General features: G+C 44.8%; 2 protein-coding genes across 4 annotated transcripts in view; both read left to right on the forward strand.

Moving 5' to 3' along the window:
• The first annotated feature begins 573 nt into the window (after positions 1 to 573).
• Positions 574 to 23454, forward strand: part of GLB1 (galactosidase beta 1) — an 89277-nt gene continuing 66396 nt past the window's right edge. Inside the window, exons 1-2 of one of the 2 annotated variants that reach the window (XM_014851836.3) lie at positions 574 to 714; positions 23240 to 23409. In XM_014851836.3, coding sequence (XP_014707322.2) covers positions 643 to 714; positions 23240 to 23409 — 242 coding nt within the window. In that variant the 5' untranslated portion in view covers positions 574 to 642. Of the gene's footprint in view, positions 715 to 883; positions 1011 to 23239; positions 23410 to 23454 lie in introns of those variants that run through there. The other variant, XM_014851837.3, reaches the window with a different exon arrangement.
• TMPPE (transmembrane protein with metallophosphoesterase domain) lies at positions 575 to 7788 on the forward strand. 2 transcript variants are annotated; one of them, XM_014851839.3, is made up of 2 exons: positions 575 to 714; positions 2935 to 7788. In XM_014851839.3, exon 2 carries the CDS (start codon positions 3044 to 3046, stop codon positions 4385 to 4387), a length of 1344 nt encoding a protein of 447 aa, XP_014707325.1. In that variant the 5' UTR covers positions 575 to 714; positions 2935 to 3043; the 3' UTR covers positions 4388 to 7788. The 2 variants fall into 2 exon arrangements, with proteins under 2 accessions (XP_014707325.1, XP_014707326.1); XM_014851840.3 differs by lacking the exon at positions 575 to 714 and adding an exon at positions 878 to 1010.

Here is a 23454-nt window from a genome sequence, read left to right on the forward strand (position 1 = left end):
TCCTCAAACTTTAGCATGCACCGAAATAACCTGAAGGGTCTGTAAAAATACAGATTTCTGGACTCCATCCCTAGAATTTCTGATTGAGAATTTCTGGGATGGGGCGCTGGAATTTGCATTTCTAACAAGTTCCAGGTATACGCTTAGTCCAGGGACCACCCTTTGCGGACCCCTGGTTTAGAGCTTTCCGGAGAGTCCGTATGCAGGGCTAGCATCCTATCTCATCCACTTAGGTTTATCTGGTCTCAATTTCCCCCTTCTGTCCTCTCAAGGCAGCCAGGGAGCAAGGAGATCCTTGTTAAAGTCCAACCCCCGGGCGCCTTATCAAGCTGCTGACAGCCGGGTCTCCTGATAGACTTTCCAAAGGGTCCCTCCCTGCGGCAAAGGCCACCAAAAGCCTGATAACACTATCCTGGAGTCACGCGGCCGCCGGAGGCCTCCAAGTCCCGGCAGCTCCCTCCTCCCCCGCCCCGGGCTCCACTGACGCCGGACCGAGCGCGGGGCGGGGCAAGCGCCGGGGCTGGCGGCGGGGCTAGCGGCAAGGCCGGCGAGGGGCGGTGCCAGGCCGCGGGTCCTCAGTGAAGTGACGCCGCGCGGCTGGCCTGGGCGCCGACTGCGGAGCCGAGAGGCTGGAGGGTGGACATGCTGGGGGTCGTTCGCTTCCTCTCTCTGCTGCTGGTGCCGCTGCTGCTGGGCTCTGCGCGCGGGTTGCGCGTAAGTCCACGGGACCCCCGCGCGGGGATGCATTGATGAGGGACAGGCTGGCGGGGGACGCGGCTGGGGCTGCAGCCAACCGGGGTCCTGCAGGGCGGAGGGCCAGGGACCCCGGAGTGCGCCCCGCAGGCAGGCAGCCGGCAGTGCTCAGGCAGTGTAGGGGCCCTCCCGTCGGGGGCGGGCCGGGCGGGGCGCGCGCGTCCTTCCCGATAGCTCTGTAGCTTCTGTGTTCTGCCCCGGTCGCTCCTTTCGCCTGGACCCACTTCCCCATCGGTGCGACGAGGGGGTGAGATGAGGTGCGCCCGAACCTTTCCAGCTTCGCAGGCTTCCGGGAAGGGAATTCCAAGTAGCGCGCGTTACTGGCGGGCGCCTCGGGCTCTGGGTTGGGGCGCCCCCCCTGGCCCAGTTTGTGCTTTGCGGAGTGCTCCGGAAGGAGAAAAATGGGGTCAGTGGAGGCCCCCCCGTAATGGGAATATGGGATTAATTGCCTTCGAAGTATTCTCTTTTTAAACCTCTCGTCCCCTTCTCGTCACTCCCCGCCGCCTACTTTTTTGGCTTGGATTTTCCAAATCTTCAGGGTTTGGCGGTCCAGGCCGTGGGTGGGCAAGGGGCAGGCTGCAGGTGGCAGCCAGCGTTGCTGGAGGGAGTTCTGGCGGGACGTGTAGGTGAGGTATGGGGGCGTGCCAATGGCCGGAGAAGGACGGCCTCAGCCCAGGGGTTCGAGCTGAGGGAGGGGCCGGAGGGGGTTCTGAATCGCTGCCTGGAGAAGTTGGCGTCACAGCTGCGTAAGGCGCGGGGTGGAGAGGGGGGGTGGGGAATTGAAACGGGCAGCTGCCCCTCGGCACGTTCAGCGAACCCTGCTTCCTCCAGAGTTTGGGTGGGTCGAGTCTCAGGCATGTTGTAAGTAGAAGATGGTGGAATTTGGGCCCCTGACTTGTAAATTACACCCTTTGATGGCTTTCAATAACGTGCCTAGAGCAAAGTCATACATTTATCTAAAATCAAGATTGAAGATCTTAAGTATTTGGAAAACAGCGAGTAAAAATATCTTCGTTTTGGATTCTTCTTGGGAAAAGGTCACCTCAAATGGAGTGTTTGCTAACCCCTGCTGCCCAGTCTGGGGTTCCCCTGCCCCAGTGTTTTTCCTGGGAGGCCTAGAGGAGCCCCCGGTGAGAGCTAGCCATCTATGAGAACTCCTGGTGAGGGTGGAACTGAGGAATCGTTCAAGGAAACAGTGGCAGAGAAAGATGGGTGAGGAGAAGGCAGATCTTAACCAAAGTCTAGGAGGGTTGAGGGAGGGGAGAGAGAAAGACTTATGGATGAGGAGCTGATGGACAGGTAACCTGGGTGATGGTTGCTCCTCGTTGTTGTGCAGCATCATTCAGCAGAGGGGTGCCCTGTGACTGCCAGGCCCACGGCCCACACAGGGAGGCTGGCTCTGCTCCAAGAATTCCTATGTCAGGGGTCTAGGTGTCCCTTCTGAGCCTAGAGCTGAAGAAAGATAACCAGCAGACTCACTTTCCAAGATTTCCTTGTTTACATTTATCCAGAACAGCGGTTCTCAAACTTTAACTGTTCTAGAAATTAAACAGAAAAATTTAAAATATTTATTAGTTTATTTAAGAAACAATAAACCTGTTATGTCAATAAACTTAATTTTTTTGGAAAAATAACAATGTTTCTCCCTAAATTTTATGACAAACAGTGGCATTATGTTACATTTTTGCAAATCTCTTTCATGTCTGTCTTAATAGATGACAGATTCTCCTAGCTACTTCTGCATTCTGTCTTGCCATGTCACATGTCACATAGCTTCTGGAAAACTCCACTGTATACTCATGAGAGAATGAGAATGGAAAAGACAGGATTATTATGGCTTATTATGATGAAAATAGTTTTGATTAAAAGGACCCCCTGAAAAGGTCTCCCCAGACCACACTTTGAGAACCGCTGATTTAGAATGATGTTTTTATTATAAAAGAAGTTCATACGCATTGTGGAAAACATTTAAACCTTCAGAAAACTGTCAGTAAGAAAAGGAAAACTGCCCGTCATGTTATAATCCAGTGTGTTTGTATTTTAATGAAGTGTAGCAACTGACTGGTATTCGACTGGCTTGGATTCAGAGTGGGTTGGGCACATGTAAGTGGCCTTCAGGTTTTGAATGGGGACAAGGAAGTTCTAATATCCCACAAAGCTGATGCCGGTTCCTGGTTGCAGGCGGAGCTGACCTGGAAACCTCTCCTTGGCCACTGTCCTTTCTAAGGAACTCACCTTCCAGAGCCCACCCGCACAGAACTGGCAGGGGACCCTCTTAGGAGCAGAGAAAATGGCGATCTTCAGGCAGCTGTCCTTGGGCATGAAGGCCGCTCTGGCTGCTGGCACTGTCTTCGTGTCCATGATTGTCTCCCGCTCTTATTTGGCGGGGAGCCTTGAGCTCAGGGCCTGGCGTTGGCTGTTGCGCTTGCAGCTGGCCCTGTTTGCCAACTCACTCATGCTTATAGGCTCCCACTACATCTGGTGTAGTGCAGTCAGCAACCTCAGCCATTCCTCAGCTGCAGAGTCGGCCTGTTTTCAGCTTTGGAAGATGGCTGTTGTGACATTTCTGGCCCTGGCCCATTCCAGTTTCTTCACCATGCTCTTTTTAGTGGCCGAGGAGCCCTATCTCTTTTCCTTGGCAGCCTACTCCTGCCTCGGGGCGTACATCATCATGGTCTTCTTCCTCTGTACCCTCAGTGGCATGGAGCAGGCCTGTCAGCTCCTGGCCTGGCGCAGTGGTCGAGTCGTGAGCAGCCTTGACAAGACAAGGAAGCTGGCACTCAGGCCAGCCCTGGCCGTGGTGGTGACCGTTGTGCTCAGTGTGGTCGGGCTTCTGAATGCTGCCCAGCCCCCAGCTGTGAAAACAGTGGAGGTGCCCATCCATCAGCTGCCCCCCTCTATGGACAACCTCAAGATAGTGCTCCTCTCAGACATTCACTTGGGTCCCACCGTGGGCAGGACCAAGATGGAGATGTTCGTGAGGATGGTGAACATGCTGGAACCAGATGTCACGGTGATCGTGGGTGACCTCTGTGATTCAGAAGCCTCAACCCTCCGGACCGCTGTCGCTCCTTTGGGCCAGCTTCATTCACGCCTCGGCACCTACTTCGTCACAGGCAATCACGAGTACTACACATCAGATGTCAGCAACTGGTTTGCGCTGCTGGAATCCCTGAATGTCAAGCCCCTTCACAATGAGAATGTGAAGATTTCTGCCATCCGGGCCCAACATGGTGGTGGTGAGGATGGCGACTGGATCTGCTTGGCTGGGGTGGACGATATTGAAGCAGATGTCTTGCACTACTCTGGCCACGGCATGGATCTCGACAAGGCCCTGGGGGGCTGTAGCCCAGACCACACCACCATCTTGCTAGCTCACCAGCCCCTGGCTGCCAAGAGAGCCCTTCAAGCTCGGCCAGATATTAACTTGATCCTTTCTGGGCACACGCATGCTGGGCAAATCTTCCCCTTGAACGTGGCAGCCTATCTCCTGAACCCCTTCTTTGCTGGTCTCTACCAAGTGGCCCAGACTACGTTTGTATATGTCAGCCCAGGCACGGCCTACTATGGGATACCCATGAGATTGGGTAGCAGGGCGGAGATTACGGAGCTCATCTTGCAGCGAGCTCCCTGAACCCGGCCCTGCCTTGTACACCTCTTGATTGAACCTTGACCTTCACTCTCCGTCCTTCAGAGCGGGTTGCCTGCTTCACCTGTTCCAGCCTCTCCTGCCCAGCCCTGCCAACACACGCTTGTCACAAGCCTGGCTGGAACAGTGATTTGTGGTGGGGCTGCCTGGCAGGTTAACTCTGTAGATGGCCAGTTGCTTTTTTAAATGCATTTGTGAGGCCACTGAAGTCACTGAAAGTCACTGAAGTCACACATGAAAGAACAGGCATCCTTTTTCCCAATGTGGAGTGAGCCCTCCTCTGTAGAGCTCACCTGGATGAACTGAAACATGGGGTTGCTCAGAAGGGTTCCATCTAGAAAGCAACTTGGGAAGGAACTCTTGGTGGTTTTAAACCCTCTTTAGGACTCAGACTGTTTCCAGAATCATTGATCTAGAGCTTTCTGGGGAAGGGGCAGTGTTGCTAGATAATCTGGGAGAACAGGAGAGATGGAGACCCCTCTGGCTGCTAGAGAGGAATGTTTTCATTTTCCTCTTGGTTCTGACAGAATCGGCTTTATTGGGGGCATCAGCAAAAGCCGCTGGATGCAGGGCTCCTCCTGTTGGAGGCCTCGAGTGATGCTGTTTAACTGCCTGTGCTCCTGGCCTTTGGGATTGGGGGTGGGGAGGAAAGAAACGTGAGCACTGTGGTAGGGGGTGGTGATGCTACTGCTGCTTAGGAATTCAGAGGGTATTTGCCTCCCGTGTCTCATTTTATACAGCACTTGGGTGAGGTAATTAGGGACGGCTACTTTTTCCTATTTAGAGATGAGGAAACTGAGGCAAAGAGACGTAGGGCATTGGCAACATGACAAGGTATGGAGGAGATTCCGCGCTAGAAGCCAGGTCTTCTACTTCCCAGTGACAGTGTCCTTTCCACCGTCTGCTGGGTAGGTAGCCGTATCTGTTACAAGTGAGTACAGGATTCCAACAGAGTTGATGTAAAGAGAACCAACAAGGGTTCTTTCAAAGTGGTTTGCTTGAGGCTGATATCAATTCACCCGTAACTACATGGGGCCAGGACCCAGAAGGAGGTCGGCTTGTTTCAGTGTAGGATGTCTTTTACGTTGGAGGAAGCATCAGGAAGCTGGACACCCGCATCCCCCACCCCAGGTTTGGGTCTGCTTTTTTGTGAGAAACTGAGGTTCACTCTCTCCCAGTGTGGAAGTTGAGGCTTGGGCAGGGAGTGGCAGGGCTCTGTGCTCTGGGGGCCTTGAGCTTTCCCTCCCACTGGGCCCTGGCTGTGGAATGCTGGGACTGTCCTTCCTGCTGGGCAGCTCCCCCCAACCCCCTACACCGGCCTGACCCCATCAGAGCTGTCCCAGGGCTCTGGCCACAGAACTTATGGGGCCATCCCAGCTGGCCACTAGATCCATAGCAAAACAGGGAGGGGTTACTGTGTCCGGAGTGACCCCAACCCTGTTGGCATGGCCCTGTGCCAGAGACAAGAGATCTTTCATCCTGGGGCAGCAATAAGCACTCCTGTTAGAAAAGGCCGCACTGAGAAGCCTGAGGACCTGGGCTCGCCCTTGACTTTGTTTGTGATTGAGAGTCTCTCCAACAGGGAACAAAGACACCACTCTGACTGGAGAGGCTCACCCTGCTGCTCACTGGCCAGGCAGCCTCAGGCGAATGACTTGACCTCACTGAGCTCAGTTACCCTCGCCCTAAAATGAGGATAATTGTTGTATCTACCTCAAGATTGTTTCATGGGGAGGGGACTGAGACATGGTGCATGAATTGCATGTGGCACAGTCGCACAAGAAGCACTCCGCATTGCTAATTTTTAACTCTCACATTAGGGCTTGCTAAGGAACTCTGTTGGGGACAGGTGCCCAGACGATTTGTGGAGCAGCCAGTGCTGGGGTATGTGATGGGCAACCTGCCACCTGCTGGGGCCCAGAGATTTGTCAGGGCAGCAGCTGCTGGGGGTTGGCTCTCCGCTGCTGTGTTTCTGTCTCCTTGCGCACGCTCTACCTGGCCAGAGCGAGTTTCTTCATTTTCCTCCCGGTATGTAATGGAATCCTGGGGGATCCTGGAGGCCACCTTTCTTGCTTCCGGGCAGCCAAGATATTGACAGCAGACCTTCCAGTCAAGTTGAAAATATGTCTTTCAGTCAAGACACATTTTAGTGTTTTCTTATTTTCCCTTTCAGCGGTTTCCTTATTTTTTCCCCTTCATGTTTAGTCCTTATAGTCAGGAATAAGTCTGGAGAAAAACTTACTCAAAACAGAGCTTGGGACCCTGGAGAGCCTTTTAACCTGTTTTGCAGATGGTGGGGTGATACAAGAGGTGAAGTGTCTCGTCCAGGGCAGCGGCCCAGCCCCCAGCTCCATGACTCCCTTCACGGCACCACTGCAAGCTCGCCACCCCGCTCAGCCTCAGGAAACGCTCTCACTTTCTTGTGACCTGACGCCACGTTTTGGATCACTGTTATGGGCTTTCACTTCTCTTTGGTTTGGACTTCCCCAGACGACACCCGTTGATGCTGTTTGTCTTCCACCCTTCGGTGCAGCTGGTAGTGTTTGATTCGGGTGCCATACCAGTCATTTCACTGGGTTCTTGATTTTGGCTCTTTCTCATCAGTTCTCTGAGCCCTTTGAAATTAGCTTCCATCAGTCCTATTTTTTATCTTGCCTCTTTTTTTTTAAGATTTTTATTTTTTCTTTTTCTTCCCAAAGCACCCCCTCCCATACATAGTTGCATGTTTTTAGTTGTGGGTCCTTCTAGTTGTGGCATGTGGGACGCCGCCTCAGCATGGCCTGATGAGCGGTGCCATGTCCATGCCCAGGATCCGAACCAGCGAAACCCTGGGCCGCTGAAGCGGAGTGCGTGAACTTAACCATTTGGCCACGGGGCCGGCCCCTATCTTGCCTGTTTGTCTCTTTTCTTTCTCTCGAGTGCCCTCATTTTACAGTCTGGTATACCCTTCATCCTTGCTCTGAAGTCCTTGCTTGACCAGTTCCTGTTTATTAACAGAAACAAAACAGGTCCGTCTTGTATGTCCAAGCAGTAGTCAATGACACTTTCTCATGCTTGGTTTGTATTCCATGATGCAGTGGAAGTTTTCCCAGCAGAAATTTCTCCATTATGGTCCAGATATGACCCTGGTGGCCGCTCTCCACAGTACTCTTTGTATCTCTGTTCCTGTTTTCCATTCATTTACCTTCTTTGTTTTGTTTTCTTATGGCTGGAGGAGGTAGGGAGAAACATTTACCTGAAGCTTGAAAATTCTTTCAATTTCGTTTTAGTTTCTTTTTTTTAATCTGTTAAATGCAAGTTAAAATGAAATGTAGTACTTATAAAAAAATTAACATTAGCATGTGTACTATACTATTGTTATAAAACTCAATAAATTAATCCTACTGCCATCCATTTCAAACATCCATCCATCCTTTTCCTCCCTTATTTTGTTTTAAATTTCTTACCGTGAAAATTTAAAAATATTCACAAAAGGGGCCAGCCCTATGGCATAGAGCTTAGTCTGATGCACTCCACTTTGGCAGCCTGGGTTCACAGGTTTGGATCCTGGGAGTGGCCCCACACCACTTGTTAAGCCATGCTGTGGCGGCAACCCACATACAAAATAGAGAAAGATTGGCACAGATGTTAGCTCAGGGCTAATCTTCCTCAAGCAAAAGGAGAAAAAAAAAGAAAGATTGGCAACAAATGTTAGCTCACAGCGAATCTTCCTCACACACACACACACAAAATTCACAAAGTAGAGAGAATAGCGTACTGAATTTCTATGTATTCATTACCTGATGTCAACAACTATGACTCTTCTGCTGTTCTTTCTCATCTACCCCTACCCTACACTCCTTTTTTCTTTTTGGTTGGAGTATATTAAGGCAAATCTTAGGAAACATGATTTCACCCCAAAATACTTAAGTATGAATTCACTTTTAAAAAAGCATATCTATAATGCCATTATCATATCCAAAGAAATTAACAATTATTCTTGAATACCATCTAACACCTAGTTAGGAGATTTGGAGCTAGAAGCCAGGTCTTCCACCTCTCAATAAAACCATTCTTGCTGCTCTATGAGGGTGAAGTAGCACAGGATTCAAATGCAGTTAACTGTGTAAAGAGTTTGTGTTCACTTTTTCCTGATTATGTCAATTGCCTATTTTTTTGTAGTAAAAAGTACGTAGCATAAAATTTATCATCTTAATGAGTTTTAAGTGGCAGTTCAGCAGTGTGAAATAGATTTGCATTGTTGTGAAACAGATCTCCAGGGCTTTTTCACCTTGCAAATCAGAAACTCTATACCTGTTAAACAATAACTCCTCTTCCCTGCCCCGACCCCCTCCCCACCCCTTAGTAGCCACCATTTTTACTTTCTGTTTCTAAGAATTTAATGACTCTGAGTACTTCCTATAAGTGGAATCATACATTATTTGTTTTTTTGTGACTGGCTTATTTCACTTAACATAATGTCCTCAGTGTTCATCTGTGTTGTAGTGTGTGACGAGACTTCTTTCCTTTTTAAAGCTGAATAATATTTCATTGTATGTGTATACCACATTTTGTTTATCCATTTGTCCATCAGTGCACATTTGGGTTGCTTACACCTTTTATCTATTGTGAATGGTGCTGCTATGCACATGGTGTGCCAATATCTCTTTGAGATTCTGCTTTCTATTCTTTTGGATATATACCCAGAGTGGGATTGCTGGATCATATAGTAGTTCTATTTTTGATTTTTTGAGGGACCTCCATACTGTTTTCCATAGCAGTTGCACCACACCATTTTACACTCCCACCAACAGTGCACAAGTGTTCCACTTTCTCTGCATCCTCACCAGAACTTGTTATGTTCTATTTTTTTGATAGTGGTATGAGGTGATAACTTATTGTTGTTTTCATTTGCATTTCTCTTTTTAGTGTATGTGCTGCCAAAGCGAGCATATTTGCATTTCTCTGATGATCAGTAATGTTGAGCATCTTTTCATATGCTTGTTATCCATTGTATATCATCTCTGGGAAAATGTCTGTTAGGTCTTTTGCTCATTTTTAAATCAGGCATTTTGATTTTTGTTGTTGTTAAATTGTAGGAATTCTTTATGTATTCTGGATTTTAACCCCTTATCAGACACAGGATTTGCAAATATTTTTTCTCATTCCATAGATTGGCTTTTCCCTCTACTAATTGTGTCCCTTGATGCACAAAAGTTTTTAAGGATGTCCCACTTGTCTATTTTTGCTCTTGTTGCCTGTGCTTTTGGTGTCCTATGCAAGAAATCATTGCCAAGTCCAATAACATGAAGATTTCCCCTATGTTGTCTTCTAGGAGTTTTATAGTTTTGGATCTTATGTTTAGATCTTTGATCCATTTTGAGTTAACTTTTGTATATAGTGTAAGGTAAGGGTTCAACTTCATTCTTCTGAATGTGCATATCTAGTTTTCCTGATACCATATGTTGAAAAGACTGTCCTTTCCCCATTGGGTTGTCTTGGCACCTTTGTCAAAGACCATTTGAGCATATACCTGAGGATTTATTTCTGGCCTCTCTTCTATTCTATTGGTGTATTTGTCAGTCTTTATGCCAATACTATAGTGTTTTGATTACTGTAGCTTTGTAATATATTTTGAAATCAGTAAGTGTGTCTTCCAACTTTGCTCTTTTTCAAAATTGTTTTGGTTATTTGGAGTTCCTTGAAATTCCATATGAATTTTAGGATGAATTTTTCTATTTCTGCAAAAAATACCGTTGGGGTTTTGATAGAGATCACATTGAATCTGTAGGTCACATTGGGTAGTATGGACGTCTTGACAATACGGTGTCTTCCAATCCATGCACACAGAATGTCTTACTAATTATTTGTTTCTTCTTTAATTTCTTTTAGCAACGTTTTATAGTTTTCAGTGTACAAATCTTTCACCTCCTCAGTTAGATTTATTCCTAAGTATTTTATTCTTTTTGGTGCTATTGTAAATGGAATTGTTTTCTTAATTTCCTTTTGGGATTATTCATTGTTGTTATATAGAAATGCAACTCATTCTTGTATGTTGATTTTGTATCCTGAAAGTTTGCTGGATTTGTTCATTTGTTCTAACAATTGGTTTTTTTGATGTGTGGACTGTTTAGGGTTTTCTACATATAGGATCATGTCATCTGTGAAAAGAGATAATGTTACTTTTTCTTTTCCAGTTGAATGCATTTTATTTCCTTTTCTTGCCTAATTGCTCTGGCTAGGACTTCCAATACTATGTTGAATAGAGGTGGTGAGAGTGGGCATCTTTGCCTTGTTCCTGATCATAGAAGAAAAGTTTGCATTCTTTCATCATTGAGAATGATATTAGCTGTAGGCTTTCAAATTATATGGGCTTTTTTTATTAGGCTGAGGTAATTTCCTTCTATTCTTAGTTCGTTGAGTGTTTTATCATGAAAAGGGGCTGAATCTTGTCAAATCTATTTCTGCCTCGAGTGAGATGATCATGTGGTTTTTGTCCTTTATTTTGTTAATAATGATGTGTTACATTGATTGATTTTCAAATGTTGAAACATCCTTGCATTCCAGTAATGTCTCATTTGGTCATGATGTATAATCCTTTTAATGTATTATTGAATTCAGTTTGCTGGTATTTTGTTGAGAATTTTTGCATCGATGTTCATCAGGAATATTGGGCTGTAGTTTTCTTGCTTGTTGTGTCTCGTCTGGCTTTGGTATTAGGGTAGTGTTGGCCTCCTAGAATGAACTTAGAAGTGTTCTTTTCTCTTCAGTTTTTGGGAAGAGTTTCAGGAGAATTGTTCTTAATTCTTTAAATGTTTGGTAGAATTCTTCAGCAAAGCCATCAGATTTTCTTTGAGATTTTCAATTACTGATTCAATCTTTTTCCTAGTTATTTGTATGTTCAGATTTTCTGTTTGTGATTCACTCTTGGTAGTGATGTGTTTCTAGGAATTTATCTATTTCTTCTAGGTTACCCAATTTGTTGGCATACAATTGTTTGTAGTACTCTCTTATAATCTTTTTCATATTTCCTTCCTTCTGTGAGCTTTGAGTTTAGTTTCTTTGGTTTTTTGAGGAATTGTATCTCTTTACAGTTTTTTTGTTTGAATCAGGATCTAAAAACAAGGTCCATATATCGTACATAATATATTTCTTAAGTCTCTCTAAGTCTATAAAACACCCTCCGCTCTTATTTTGTGTGATTTGTTTGATCAAGTTATCTGGATATTATATCTTAGAATTTCCTACATTTGGATTGTGGTGGTGTTTAACATGTTGTACTATCTGTCATGTTTTCTATAGTCTAGTGGAGCTAGAGATCTATAAAAGTTAGAGGTAGAGGCTGGATAGATTCAGGTTCAATTTTTTCCCTTTGTTGATAGGAAGACTTCATTGCTTTCTGTGATGCTAAGATTGACCCATGGGTCCAGGTGTTGTCAGCTGGATCCTTCTACTAGAAAGTTCCTCATTTTTTTTTTGTCTAATATTTCAGCAATCATTGATGGTTGTTGCCTAAAGTCATTATTCCACTAGGGATTGCAAAATGATGATATTTTTAATAGTGTGATACATTTAATTCAGAATTTAGTGGGCCAAAGTACTGAATAGGTTTTCTGGGAATAATTACTTGTCTTTTATATATTCAAGAGACAATGAAAACTTCTTTTACCTCAGTTCTGCATTCTGAAGGAGTTTTTGTGGTACTCAGAAATATAATCCTGCCATCAGCCCAGAAAATGGTGATTTTTAATTTCATCATTTCTTCTGCGTTTAGTAACTGTGGTTCTTCTGCAAAGAACTGTCATCATCGATTGTTTGGTTACTCTAAAAAAGTCCATAGCAAAGGCAAGACAGATGCTAGATTCTTCCCCTTTATTCATCAGTTTTCAGAATAATGAGTTGATGCTCCAGCAATGTCCAATAGGCTTCTTTGGGTTGAGAGGGAGTATTAGGAATTTGGTTATTTTTGTATGTCTGATGTATTTCAATCCATTGAAGCAATAAATCTTTTGATTCTCAAAATATCCCTTCTTTGGCCAGTTGGAGGCCCTTCAAATTGACTTTAACGTCATTTTGTTTTGACCCTAATAGTTTTTGATAATTTTAGGCTTATTTTGTACATATTCTGCCCCACACTTGAATTAAGTAATTTCTTGAAGGAGCCTGGTTCTTTTTAGTGGGAAGTATTTAAGAGACCATAATTTAAGTGCTAGAGGAGCTAATTGCTACTGGCTAGTGTCATTTCTATGCTGTTTCAGTAGATATTGCTAGGAAATAAATTTTTTTTAGAAAGAGAAAAAAGCTTAAGTTTATAGTACTATTTCCAATTCAAATGAAAGATTACGGGCTTTATTTTAATTTCTATTTATTTATTTATTTTTTATTTTTTTCAAAGATTGGCACCTGAGCAAGCCTTTGTTGCCACTCTTCTTTGTTTTTTTTCCTTCTTCTTCCCAAAGTCCGCCAGTACATAGTTGTATATTCTAGTTGTAGGTCCTTCTGGTTGTGCTATGTGGGATGCTGCCTCAGCATAGCTTGAGTAGTGCTAGGTTCACGCCCAGGATCCAAACAGGCGAAGCCCTGGGCTGCCGAAGTGGAGCTCATGAACTTAACCACTTGGCCATGGGGCCAGCCCTGAGGGGCTTTATTTTAAAATAGACTTTATTTTTTAGAGCAGTTTTAGGTTCACAGAAAAATCGAGTGGAAGGTACAGAGATTTCTCACATACCCCTGATTACAGGATTTTTACTCATCTTTCTTTTATTTTATGTTTGTTTCTCTTTTACATTGAAATTTTTGGTTCCTAACAACCCGATGTAATTACTTATTTACTTTATCCTACTACATATATTATAGATTCAAAATAGTAATAAAAGATTATTACTAAGATGAAATCTGTTGGATACAGTTTGGTTTGTTGGTTTGTTTGACCTGAATGTAGTTTAAGATGTATTTTTATCCTTAGGCTAAATATAGTCAAAATACTATTTCAGACTCACTTGAAGTGATTCTTTCCTGTGTGGAAAGTTAGGTGTGTTTTTAACTTTTAAGAATTATTTTATATTTTTAGAATTTATTTTTGTTTTACAAACTGTGCATGTATCTTTTCTCTGAGATGACAGGGCAGAGTTGAATCTGGAAATGTCTGTTTGTCCTGGAGGATTGGGAACAGGTCCTAAACTCTGCTCGTTCCTCCTCCATTCTGCCATTTTTCTTCTCTTACGTTGTAATTTATGTTCTTTATCCACAGACTTTTGGGATGCTTAGCAAGAATCTTTTTGGAACCAGACAGGCATAAATAAGTGAACAGAATTAATAAAAGTAGGCTGCATAGGCTCTAGCAGTTCATCCACAGTTCCCCAGATCCATATTGATTTTGCTTCTCCAGACCGCTGATGTCATGGGGCTTCTATGACATTTAATGTTTGAAAGCTCTTAGATCTGGCATAAATAAAATTTGTTTTCTGGTCATCTGAAATATTCCCTCTCTTTCTCATTGTTCTGTCAACTGAGGGGTCTGGGAAGCCCAGGATTAGTACATACGCTTCTACCCCTATCTTCCCTCAATCCCTCTTCCCTCAACCCTGGGATACTAGCAGCCTGGGGGGTTTGGGTCTCTGCCACCTTGGAGCTGAGCAGCTCACCTCAGGAATTCTCCAGGCTCTTGGGTCTCTAGGGTGAGTTGAAAGGGTATGTGGGCTGCTGGGGATGGAGATCCATTGAATAGGTGCTTATTAAGAGTTACGCTGAGGGAGCTGAAGACATATTCACATAATCAGCAGGGCCCCTAACCTGTGATGTCACTGAGCTCTTTTTATTTCTTTATTCTAGTTGAGGAATGTGCACAAGTAATGTGAATGTAATTATTTTTATTCCTGAGGACTAGGAAACTTGGGGAATGTTCACATTACCTAGTGGTATTAATATCAGTGTTATGTTTAATGTATTTCTTTTGTTAAGAAATGCTTATTTACCGCTGAAATAATCTAAACTGAATAAATAACTTTAAAAATGTTATATTGGACAGTGTCAGGTCCCTGATGTGTATTTGGTCTGAGGGTATTTTGTTTATTTTGCTCTTGTTTTCCTCCAGTAATAAATGTATTATACACATGGGGGGACTTGGGAAAGTGTGGGCTTTGCCTTGATTGGAATTGCTTTTTATTTTCTAAATTTTCTGTGATGTCCTGTGATGTAAATACTGATGCTGCCACACCCCCGCAAGTGTGAAATAAAACTACGGCTCTTCAGCTTTCTGTTCCAGTGCCAGTTAATTTAGAAGGGGTGGAATTTGCACACAGGGCAAATTTTGCATTATCTGCATTTTAGGGGAATAACTCTGAAGACAGCTTTTCCTCCTCCCCCGCATTTCTTGATCGCCTTACTTCTGTTGGTGGTGCCACAGTGCAGAGATGTTAAGGAAGCTGGCTATTTTAGGCTGGATCCTCTCTGGTCCTTAAATGTCGAGAGGGGTCACTTTGGAGCCATGCAGTGGATTTTCCCTTGTACCTTGGCCATGACAGTCACCAGTTAGAAGCTGTCTTTTAGGGGATGCGACTTCTGCAGCTGTCCACATTGATCTTCTCAGTGCTGCTTTTCTAAATTTGAGTTTCAGAGACTTGTCACTGCTCCCCAGGTCCAAATAACCTAGTGTTTATATATGAGACCAGCCCATGGAATGTCCTGGCGGTCAAGGTCTCTCACGGGAGAAAGTAGGGCAGTTAACAGAGCCCTGGGGCGAGAGAGTGTGTACTGCTGTCCTGCTTGCTTACAAACAAACTGCTGCTGATTATTTTTATTGATAGTTTTGAAAAGATAAGAACATTAGCCACAAACGAAACGCCAAAGGCTGTGTTGATCTGTTCCAGTAGTGATACAGTACCCACGCAATAGCTGCCACTGGGGTACTACTTGTTCAAATCAGTGGACCACTGTCATGCACCATGATCTCTCTGCTAGGGCTCACACGTCATTTGAATGGGATATGATGGGAACGTCCTGTGAGTCTTTCTGGAGGAGGAACTAATATCTGCATTTCCAGGAGGCGTTGTGGTCTTGCTTCGGATTTCTCTTGGGTGGCGGTGGGGAGTGGGCAGCTCCAGGACTCCCACTTGGCCCTTCCTTCCATCATGGTTCTTACTCACGGTGAGGAGTCTGTTAAGTAAAACCATCCCAGTTTGCACTCAAGACCAGTGAAGTAATCATAATCTGGGTCCTCTGACTTATTGGACCCACTGTGAGAAAGACTTGGGCCAGGGCTCCCTTTGCCCCCTGGCCTCCCTAAGAGCGGTAACGGCATTTCAGGTAACGTGGTATTGCTGTCAGCTCAGACTGTAACCAACGATCCTCAGAAGATCTGGGAGTGCCACTTTTCCTGGGACACAGATGTTCTAAGTCCCACTGGGGAAGGATTGGGGATTTATTGTGTGTACTTGGGGTGGCATCACAGGGGATCCGTCCAGCATTCTCTTTAATCAATTGCCTGTTTGTCAAAGAACTGCCTCAGAGCTGGAACTGGATAAAGGAAACAGCTTTCCACTGCAGTGGCTCACGTCTGCCTTTTGCTCATGAGATCTTGGGTTTTTTTTTCTTGTTAGGCATTTCACGCAGCACCCTCGCTGGTCGCCTAACCATTTCACCCTCTAGGAATGCTGTGGTTTGTGAGCCATTGCCTGAGATTGCTATGGTCAGCACCCGCTGGTTGCCACTCTGGCCTTGCTATTCATCGTGGTAATTATATCCACCTGCTTCTGATATTAAGCAGTCCGTCTTTGGTTATGCCAGAATCTCATCATCCCCAATGATGTTAGGGAGCCCAGGGCCACAGCAGCATCTTTTGTCATCTTTTGCCTACAGAGGACAGCCTCCAGGACTTCTCAGTGATGCCAGGGCCCTCCTTACTAGTGCATTCCTTACTGATAAGGGTGTCCATTTTTACATTCCAACCTTTGAGCCATCTCACACCTTCGTCAGGATGCCAAGGCAGTCCTGTCATCTCTACCTCATTTCCTGTAGACCAGTATCATGTCCAGGTTCCAGGAAGCCATCGTGACAGCATAGAGACTGGGTTAAGATGCCTTTACCAAGAGGCTAACCCGCAAGTCTTGAGAGAGCGCACCATGTCAGTAAGCTTCCCTCTCTCCAGCCTTATGTTCTGGCCCCTCAAGATCCGCCCACAGTGTTCCCCCACAGTTAAGTCCTGAGCCTTACTTTATTAGTAGGAGATTTAGATTTCTTTAAATATTGCCGTGGAAGCCTCTCGTGTTCACAGAATGGCCTGAGTGGATGGCTGGGCTGAGCCTGCCAACCAATCTGTTTCTTCAGAGCTTGTAAATCTGTTAACAAAAGCCAGCCAACCTCACAATCCTTACAATACCTGTAACAACCCCTTCCCCAGGCCTTATTCCAGGGGTAGAGCTAATGCAGATGCCAACTCCTCTCCTACCTGGACTCCTCCCAGTCAGGCAGTCTTACTATTCGTATTTACATACCATGGTGTGTCACCACTCACATAGCACCAACTATGGGGTTCTTGTTGCAAAATTTGACATACATGAGAAATCCGGGGACAGACCCACATCCTGTGGATCTGCTGTTTAGGCCTGTCCTGGTACCAGTTGTCTTAATTTGGGTTCCTCTGGAAGCAGAGCATGAAACAAGGGCATGGGTGCAGTTGGTCTAACAAGTGATCCAAGAGCACAAGAACGAGGGACAGGTGGAAGGAAGCAAGAGCCTAAATAAGGATGTGTATCGTGGTTCTTGCTCTGGGCAACAGGGCAGGGATTCTACCAAGATCTGGAAAGCATACAGAATGTCTCCAGAGCTGTCTGCCTAAAAGAGGAGAATACAGTTATTCACACCATTGGTTGAGGGTTGCCCCCGGGGGCATGGACTCCCCAGGACCCCTGGACTCCTGGTGTTGGGGCAGGAGGGCACAAAGACTTGAGGTGTGAGTTTGAATTGAGACACTGTCAACAGAAAGCGTGCTGAGTCACACGGGACTATCCACAAGAGCAGCTGACATAAGTGTGTTTTAAAAGATACTTCTCTGTTTTCTCTTTTTACTTGGTATGTATCAGAGATCTTTCCACAATGGCAAGAGCAGAATACCTCATTATTCCAGCGGCTACGTAATGTTTCATCATGTATGTGTGTGTATGTACATGCATCTACAATACACATACCCGAGAAACCACAATTTTATTTCATCAGTCCACTTTTTTATTTATGTCAACATTTTGCTAGGAAAAATGTTCAGACATACAGAGAGTTGAAAAAATTTTATAGCCACCATCCAGATTCTACCATAAACATATTACTATCCATCCCTCCATCTATCTGTCAATCTGTCTTATCTTTTGGATGTATTTCTAAGTAAGTTGCAGACATCAGTGCACCTCCCCCCAAATACTTCAGCATGTGTATCATTAATTAGACGTCAATATTTGTTTATTGCTGTGTTTTTCCTTTTATGATAAACTTTACATAAAACGAAATGCACAAATCTTAAGTGTACCATTTGAGAAGTTTTGACATACATTATGACATTATGCATACACCTGCATAATCCAAAACCCTTACCCAGCTATAGAATATTACCATTACCCTGGAAAGTTCCCTCATGTTCCTTCCCAAGCAATACCTGCCCCCACTCTCCCAAAAGCAACAACTATTTTGATTTTTTTTTCCGTAATAGATTTGCTTATTCTAGAACTTCACATAAATGGGTTCCATATGGTCTAAATCCTTTTGTGTAAAGCTTCTTTCACTCAGCATAACATTTTTGAGATTTATCCATATTATTGCAAGTATCAGTAGTTCTTTTTTTATTGCTGAGTAGTATTCCATCTCATGAATATACCACCATTTGTTTATCCATTCTCCTGTTGATAGACATTTGGTTGTTTTCAATTTTGGACTATTATTAATAAAGCTTCTATGAACATTTTTCACAAGTCTTTGCATGAATGTATGTTTTTCTTTCTCTCATAACCAAGAAAACCCACTATTTTGAAGGGCAATTTGGTTTATTATTATTATTATTATTATTTTTCTTCTTCTTCCGAAAGCCCCCCAGTACATAGTTGTATATTCTAGTTGTGAGTGCCTCTGGTTGTGCTATGTGGGACGCCACCCCAGCATGGCTCAACGAATGGTGCCATGTCCGTGCCCAGGAACCGAACCGGCAAGACCCTGGGCCACAGAAGCAGAGCACGTGAACTTAGCCACTCGGCCATGGGGCTGGCCCTGCAATTTGGTTTAAACAGTGTTGCAGTTAAAAAAAAAACACACACACACATTTGTAAGTACATCCATAGAGAGAATTCTGTGAAAAGGGTAAATGCAGGTTTGAAAGCTTTTTATTATAAAAAATGTTTAAAATACCGGCAGAGAATACCCATGTATCCTTTACCCAGCTTCAACAATGGCCAATTTTGCTCTATCTACCCTCTACTTTTTTGGTTCTTTTTCTTTTTGGTCTGTAGTCACCACCTCAAAATACTTCTGTGTGCACCTCTATCTGATAAAACCTTTTTTTCCTTTTGTATAATCACCATGCCATTATTGTACCCAAAAGAATCAAGGTAATTCTTTGAATTCTATCTAATGCCCGATCTGTGTTCAGATTTTTCCTACCTTAACATTGTTTTTTTCTTCAGTTTGTTAGAATCAGGCTCCAAACGAGGTTCCCACACTGCATTAGGTTGTCACACCTCTTAAGGTCTCTTTTATTTTTTGACAATACTCTATTTTGTTTTATTTTATTTTAAAGATTTTTAAAAAATTTTTTTCCTTTTTCTCCCCAAAGCCCCCCAGTACATAGTTGTATATTCTTTGTTGTGGGTCCTTCTAGTTGTGGCATGTGGGACGCTGCCTCAGCGTGGTTTGATGAGCAGTGCCATGTCCGCACCCAGGATTCAAACTGACGAAACACTGGGCCGCCTGCAGCTAAGTGCGCAAACTTAACCACTCGGCCACGGGGCCAGCCCCTGTTTTATTTTATTTTAATACCACCAAATTGTCAGAGCAAGCCTATCGTTAGACTCTTTTGTTTGAGATTGACTTATTGCCTCCCGTGGAATCTTTGATTCAGGTCCAGCAGAGGCTGAAGTTCAGGAATGGGGCTGTGTCCTTCCTGTTGAATCCCAGCATGAGACACGTCTGCTTGCTCCATTGTGACTGAGGCTGAGATCGAGCAGGGGGCGCACAGAGAATCTGCCTGATCCCTTCTTTGTAAAGTTCCACCACTTGCTGACGGTTTCAGCGGCCTTTAATGATTATAGCTTAAATCCGTTATTTCCCTAAGCGTTAGAAAAGGGTGTTTTCCAGATTCTGTTATTCCATCTGCATTTATTAGCTGGAATACTGTGAGGAACTTTCCTTTGTCAGGATACCCTGAAATACAGTTTTTATGTGAAAGAGAAGTAAACTGCTTGGTTCTTTCCCTTTTATCATTTTTCCAAGTAATACATCGGTACTCAAGCAATCTCCAAAGGTGACCAGTGAATTTTTTCCCCTCTGTGGATCTTTGTGAACTCATAGTTGTTAAAATCCATGAAGTCTTTTTTTTCCTCCTGGTTGATATCTCTTAAGTCTCTCTCTTACTTTTTTTAAATGCTCAAATTTTTCCATCTGAGGCCGGCGGGAGCCTCTTCTGTTTAGCCCCTGTGTCCTACATCTCATCAGCCGCTTGGCCCTCTGGGTTCTGCCTCCTGTCTGCTGCGCACCTCACTGCCACCGCTGTGGTCCATGACTCTGCTTCCTTTGTTGCCGGTTCAGGAAAAAGCCAGAGTGGCAAACGTTTGAAAACACGTGTCTGATCCTATCATTCTTCTGTTGAAGCCGCTCTTGGCATGAGGTCCAGGCCCTTAAGTGTGGACTTCCGGGCGCATTTGATCTGACCCTGCCTGTCTCCTCTGTTTCAGCGGCTGTCACGCTTTATCTATATTGGAGTCTCCGGCCCCTTCCCCATGTCCTGACCTCTCTCCACCAGTTCTCATACACAGTTTCCTCTGCTATGTCACCTTTCCCCTTGGCTAATTCTTCCTCATCCTAGGGCTTCCCTTAGGCCAATGGTTCTCCACCCTGGCTGTACCTTCCATCATCCAGGCAGTTTTGAGAAATACCAATGCCTGGGCTCCACCCAAGACCAACTGTAACTAAATGTCCGGGGAGTGAGGCCTGACTTTGCTATTTTTAGAAGCTTGCGCAGGTGGCTCTGATGTGTGGCCAAGATTGAGAATCACGGTTTGGGGTGAAACTTGTCCTTGTGCCCTACGCCTGAGTTATCTGCCGTTTATTGCTGCTGCCGTGCTGCACTTTAATCCTTTTTCCTCCAGCTTTATTGAGATTTCACTGACAGATAACACTGTGCAAGTTTAAGGTGTACAGCGTGGTGATCTGACACTTACTTTACCATCCAGGCCTCACTGTGCTGTCTCTTGGCTTGTTCCATGCTAGATGGAAGCTTCACGTGGGCTGCGGCTGCATCTGTGTGGTTCCCCTCAGGGATTACTCAGCACGTAGTAGGTGCTTGGTGATATTTGTAAATGGATGGTAGGGAGGTCTTTGGGCTGGACTTGGAGATTGTTTGAGTGCAGGGATGGTGCTCTGCTGTGTGGGATGAAGGCCAGGTTCCATTGTCCACCAAGGTCATTTCTCGCCAACCTGATCTGCTCCTCCGAATCCCTTCCCCTAGACCAGGGGACTTCAGACAGCTATTTCCTTCCCCAGTTCTGCCCAAAGTTGCTTACTACCTTTCTACCTGCCCAAAGAATTTGCCCAACTCATCAGCCACCTCTGAACTCACCAAACTTGTGGGAAGCTCTTATTTGACACTCAGTCATATACAAGCTGTGAAAATGTTTTCAAAATCATCCACTGGGGCACCTGGTGTAAGAAATAATTTTGCTATTTTTGTGAGTTTCTTTAGGAGTTTCTTGCCTTTTTTTTTTTTTTTTTTAATATTTTATTTTTTCCTTTTTCTCCCCAAAGCCCCCCCGGTACATAGTTGTGTATTCTTCGTTGTGGGTTCTTCTAGTTGTGGCATGTGGGACGCTGCCTCAGCGTGGTCTGATGAGCAGTGCCATGTCCACGCCCAGGATTCGAACCAACGAAGCACTGGGCCGCCTGCAGCGGAGCGCGCGAACTTAACCACTCGGCCACGGGGCCAGCCCCGTGGAGTTTCTTGCCTTTTAATGGCAATTAAAGCCTTTTTTTACCAGAAGAGTAAAGTGATACTAAATTGACACTCACCTTTTTTTAATGATTCTTATTTATTTGTTTATTTTTGGTTAGCTTTTTTGAGGTGTAACTCACATACAATAAAGCTTTCCGTTTGCCCATGAGCAATCCACTCTCAGTTGGTTAACTTTCAGTCACAGTGTTTCAACTCCCTAGTTGGATTTCAGGCCAAGTGTGATCTAGGACTCATGCTCTCACAGTTGTTTCCAGATATGATTTCAAGGGCAACCCCCAAAGTTTTCATGGATTGTGATGCTCCTATGAACAAAGCTTTAAGAAAAAAGTGTAAAGAGGCACAAGGAATCTTACTAACAATGGAGGACACTAATTAAATGGTTTCTTGTAGCCCTGGTCCTGTTGGCACCTGTGGCCTGTTGCTGCCTTTTTCCATCCACCAGAGGGCAGTGTTCTGTTTTGCCTATGAATTGGCCTCCCCTTTGAGGCCATCCCTTTCAAATCCTAGCATTTTAGCTCCTGATGTGACCCCAAAACAGCGTTTCTCAAAATTTGCTATGACTACTAGAAATACATCTTACATTGCAACTCCATAGAGACATATATATGCAACTCTATATATGCAACAAAAGTTTCATAAAATAATACTTGTCTTTGCTTTGTGCAATGCACTCTGATATTTTCTGTTCTCTTTCGTTAAAAAAAGGTGCTGGGGCTGGCCTGGTGGTATAGTGGTTAAGTTTGTGCGCTCCACTTCGTTGGCCTGAGGTTCACAGGTTTGGATCTGGGCACAGATCTACACACCACTCATCAAGCCATGCTGTGGCAGCATCCCATATACAAAGGAGAGGAAGATTGACGTAGATGTTATTGCAGGGACAATCTTCCTCAAGGAAAAAGAGGAAGATTGGCAGCAGGTGTTAGCTCAGGGCCAATCTTCCTCACCAAAAAAGAAAAAAAAAAGTTGATTATCACTCAAATTGAGTACATGACTCACACACTGGGTAGGAGCCCACAATTTGAGAAATATTGCTTTAGAGTTCTTTTAGTCCAACATCCTGCATATTTATGAAGAGATGCAGGGTTAGAGAAGGGACTCGCCCAGGTCACTGTGAAACTTAGAGCAGTACCTAGGATGAGGCTTCAGGGCTTTAGACTTCTAATCTGTTGCTTTCAGCCCTGTATGTTACACTTAGAATTTTCTTTCTTTCTTTCTTTCTTTTTAATGGATCTTGGTTGTCCCAGTGACATTACTGTTGAGGTACAGTCAGTGCCAAGGCAGGTCACAGCCACAGGAAGGGTGTGTGTGTGTGTGTGTGTTTTCTATTCCTAGCACACTGGGCTTTGCTACAGTTGCTTCCAGCAGGGTTTTCCCTTGGGGAATATAATTTCTGTATCTCAGCTACTGATTGTCAGATTGGTGCTGGCCTCTAGAAGGTGGGCCTTGTGGATTCCTGCAGGTGGGTCCTCCTTGATGATTTTTCTTACCCGAGTGCATCCGGTGGACCAGTGGTTTGTTCTATAGCCCAGAAACCAAGCATTAACTCCATCAGCACATTAGGCAAGTGAAATAGATGGGGAAACACTTGCCACTGTCAAAGTTTCTGCTTCTGAAATGCAAGGGTGGAAGTTCTCATGTGGTCCATCCTTGCTCTGTAGAATGCCTCCCAGAGGACGTTCAAGATCGACTATAGCCACAACCGCTTCCTCAAGGATGGCCAGCCGTTCCGATACATCTCAGGAAGCATCCACTACTTCCGCATACCCCGCTTCTACTGGAAGGACCGGCTGCTGAAGATGAAAATGGCTGGGCTAAATGCCATCCAGACGTAAGTGGGAGGGCACCTGGCTCTCACCTGGGCCTGGCCACTCAC

Source organism: Equus asinus, chromosome 21, assembly GCF_041296235.1.
Source record: "Equus asinus isolate D_3611 breed Donkey chromosome 21, EquAss-T2T_v2, whole genome shotgun sequence".
NCBI lineage: Eukaryota > Metazoa > Chordata > Mammalia > Perissodactyla > Equidae > Equus > Equus asinus.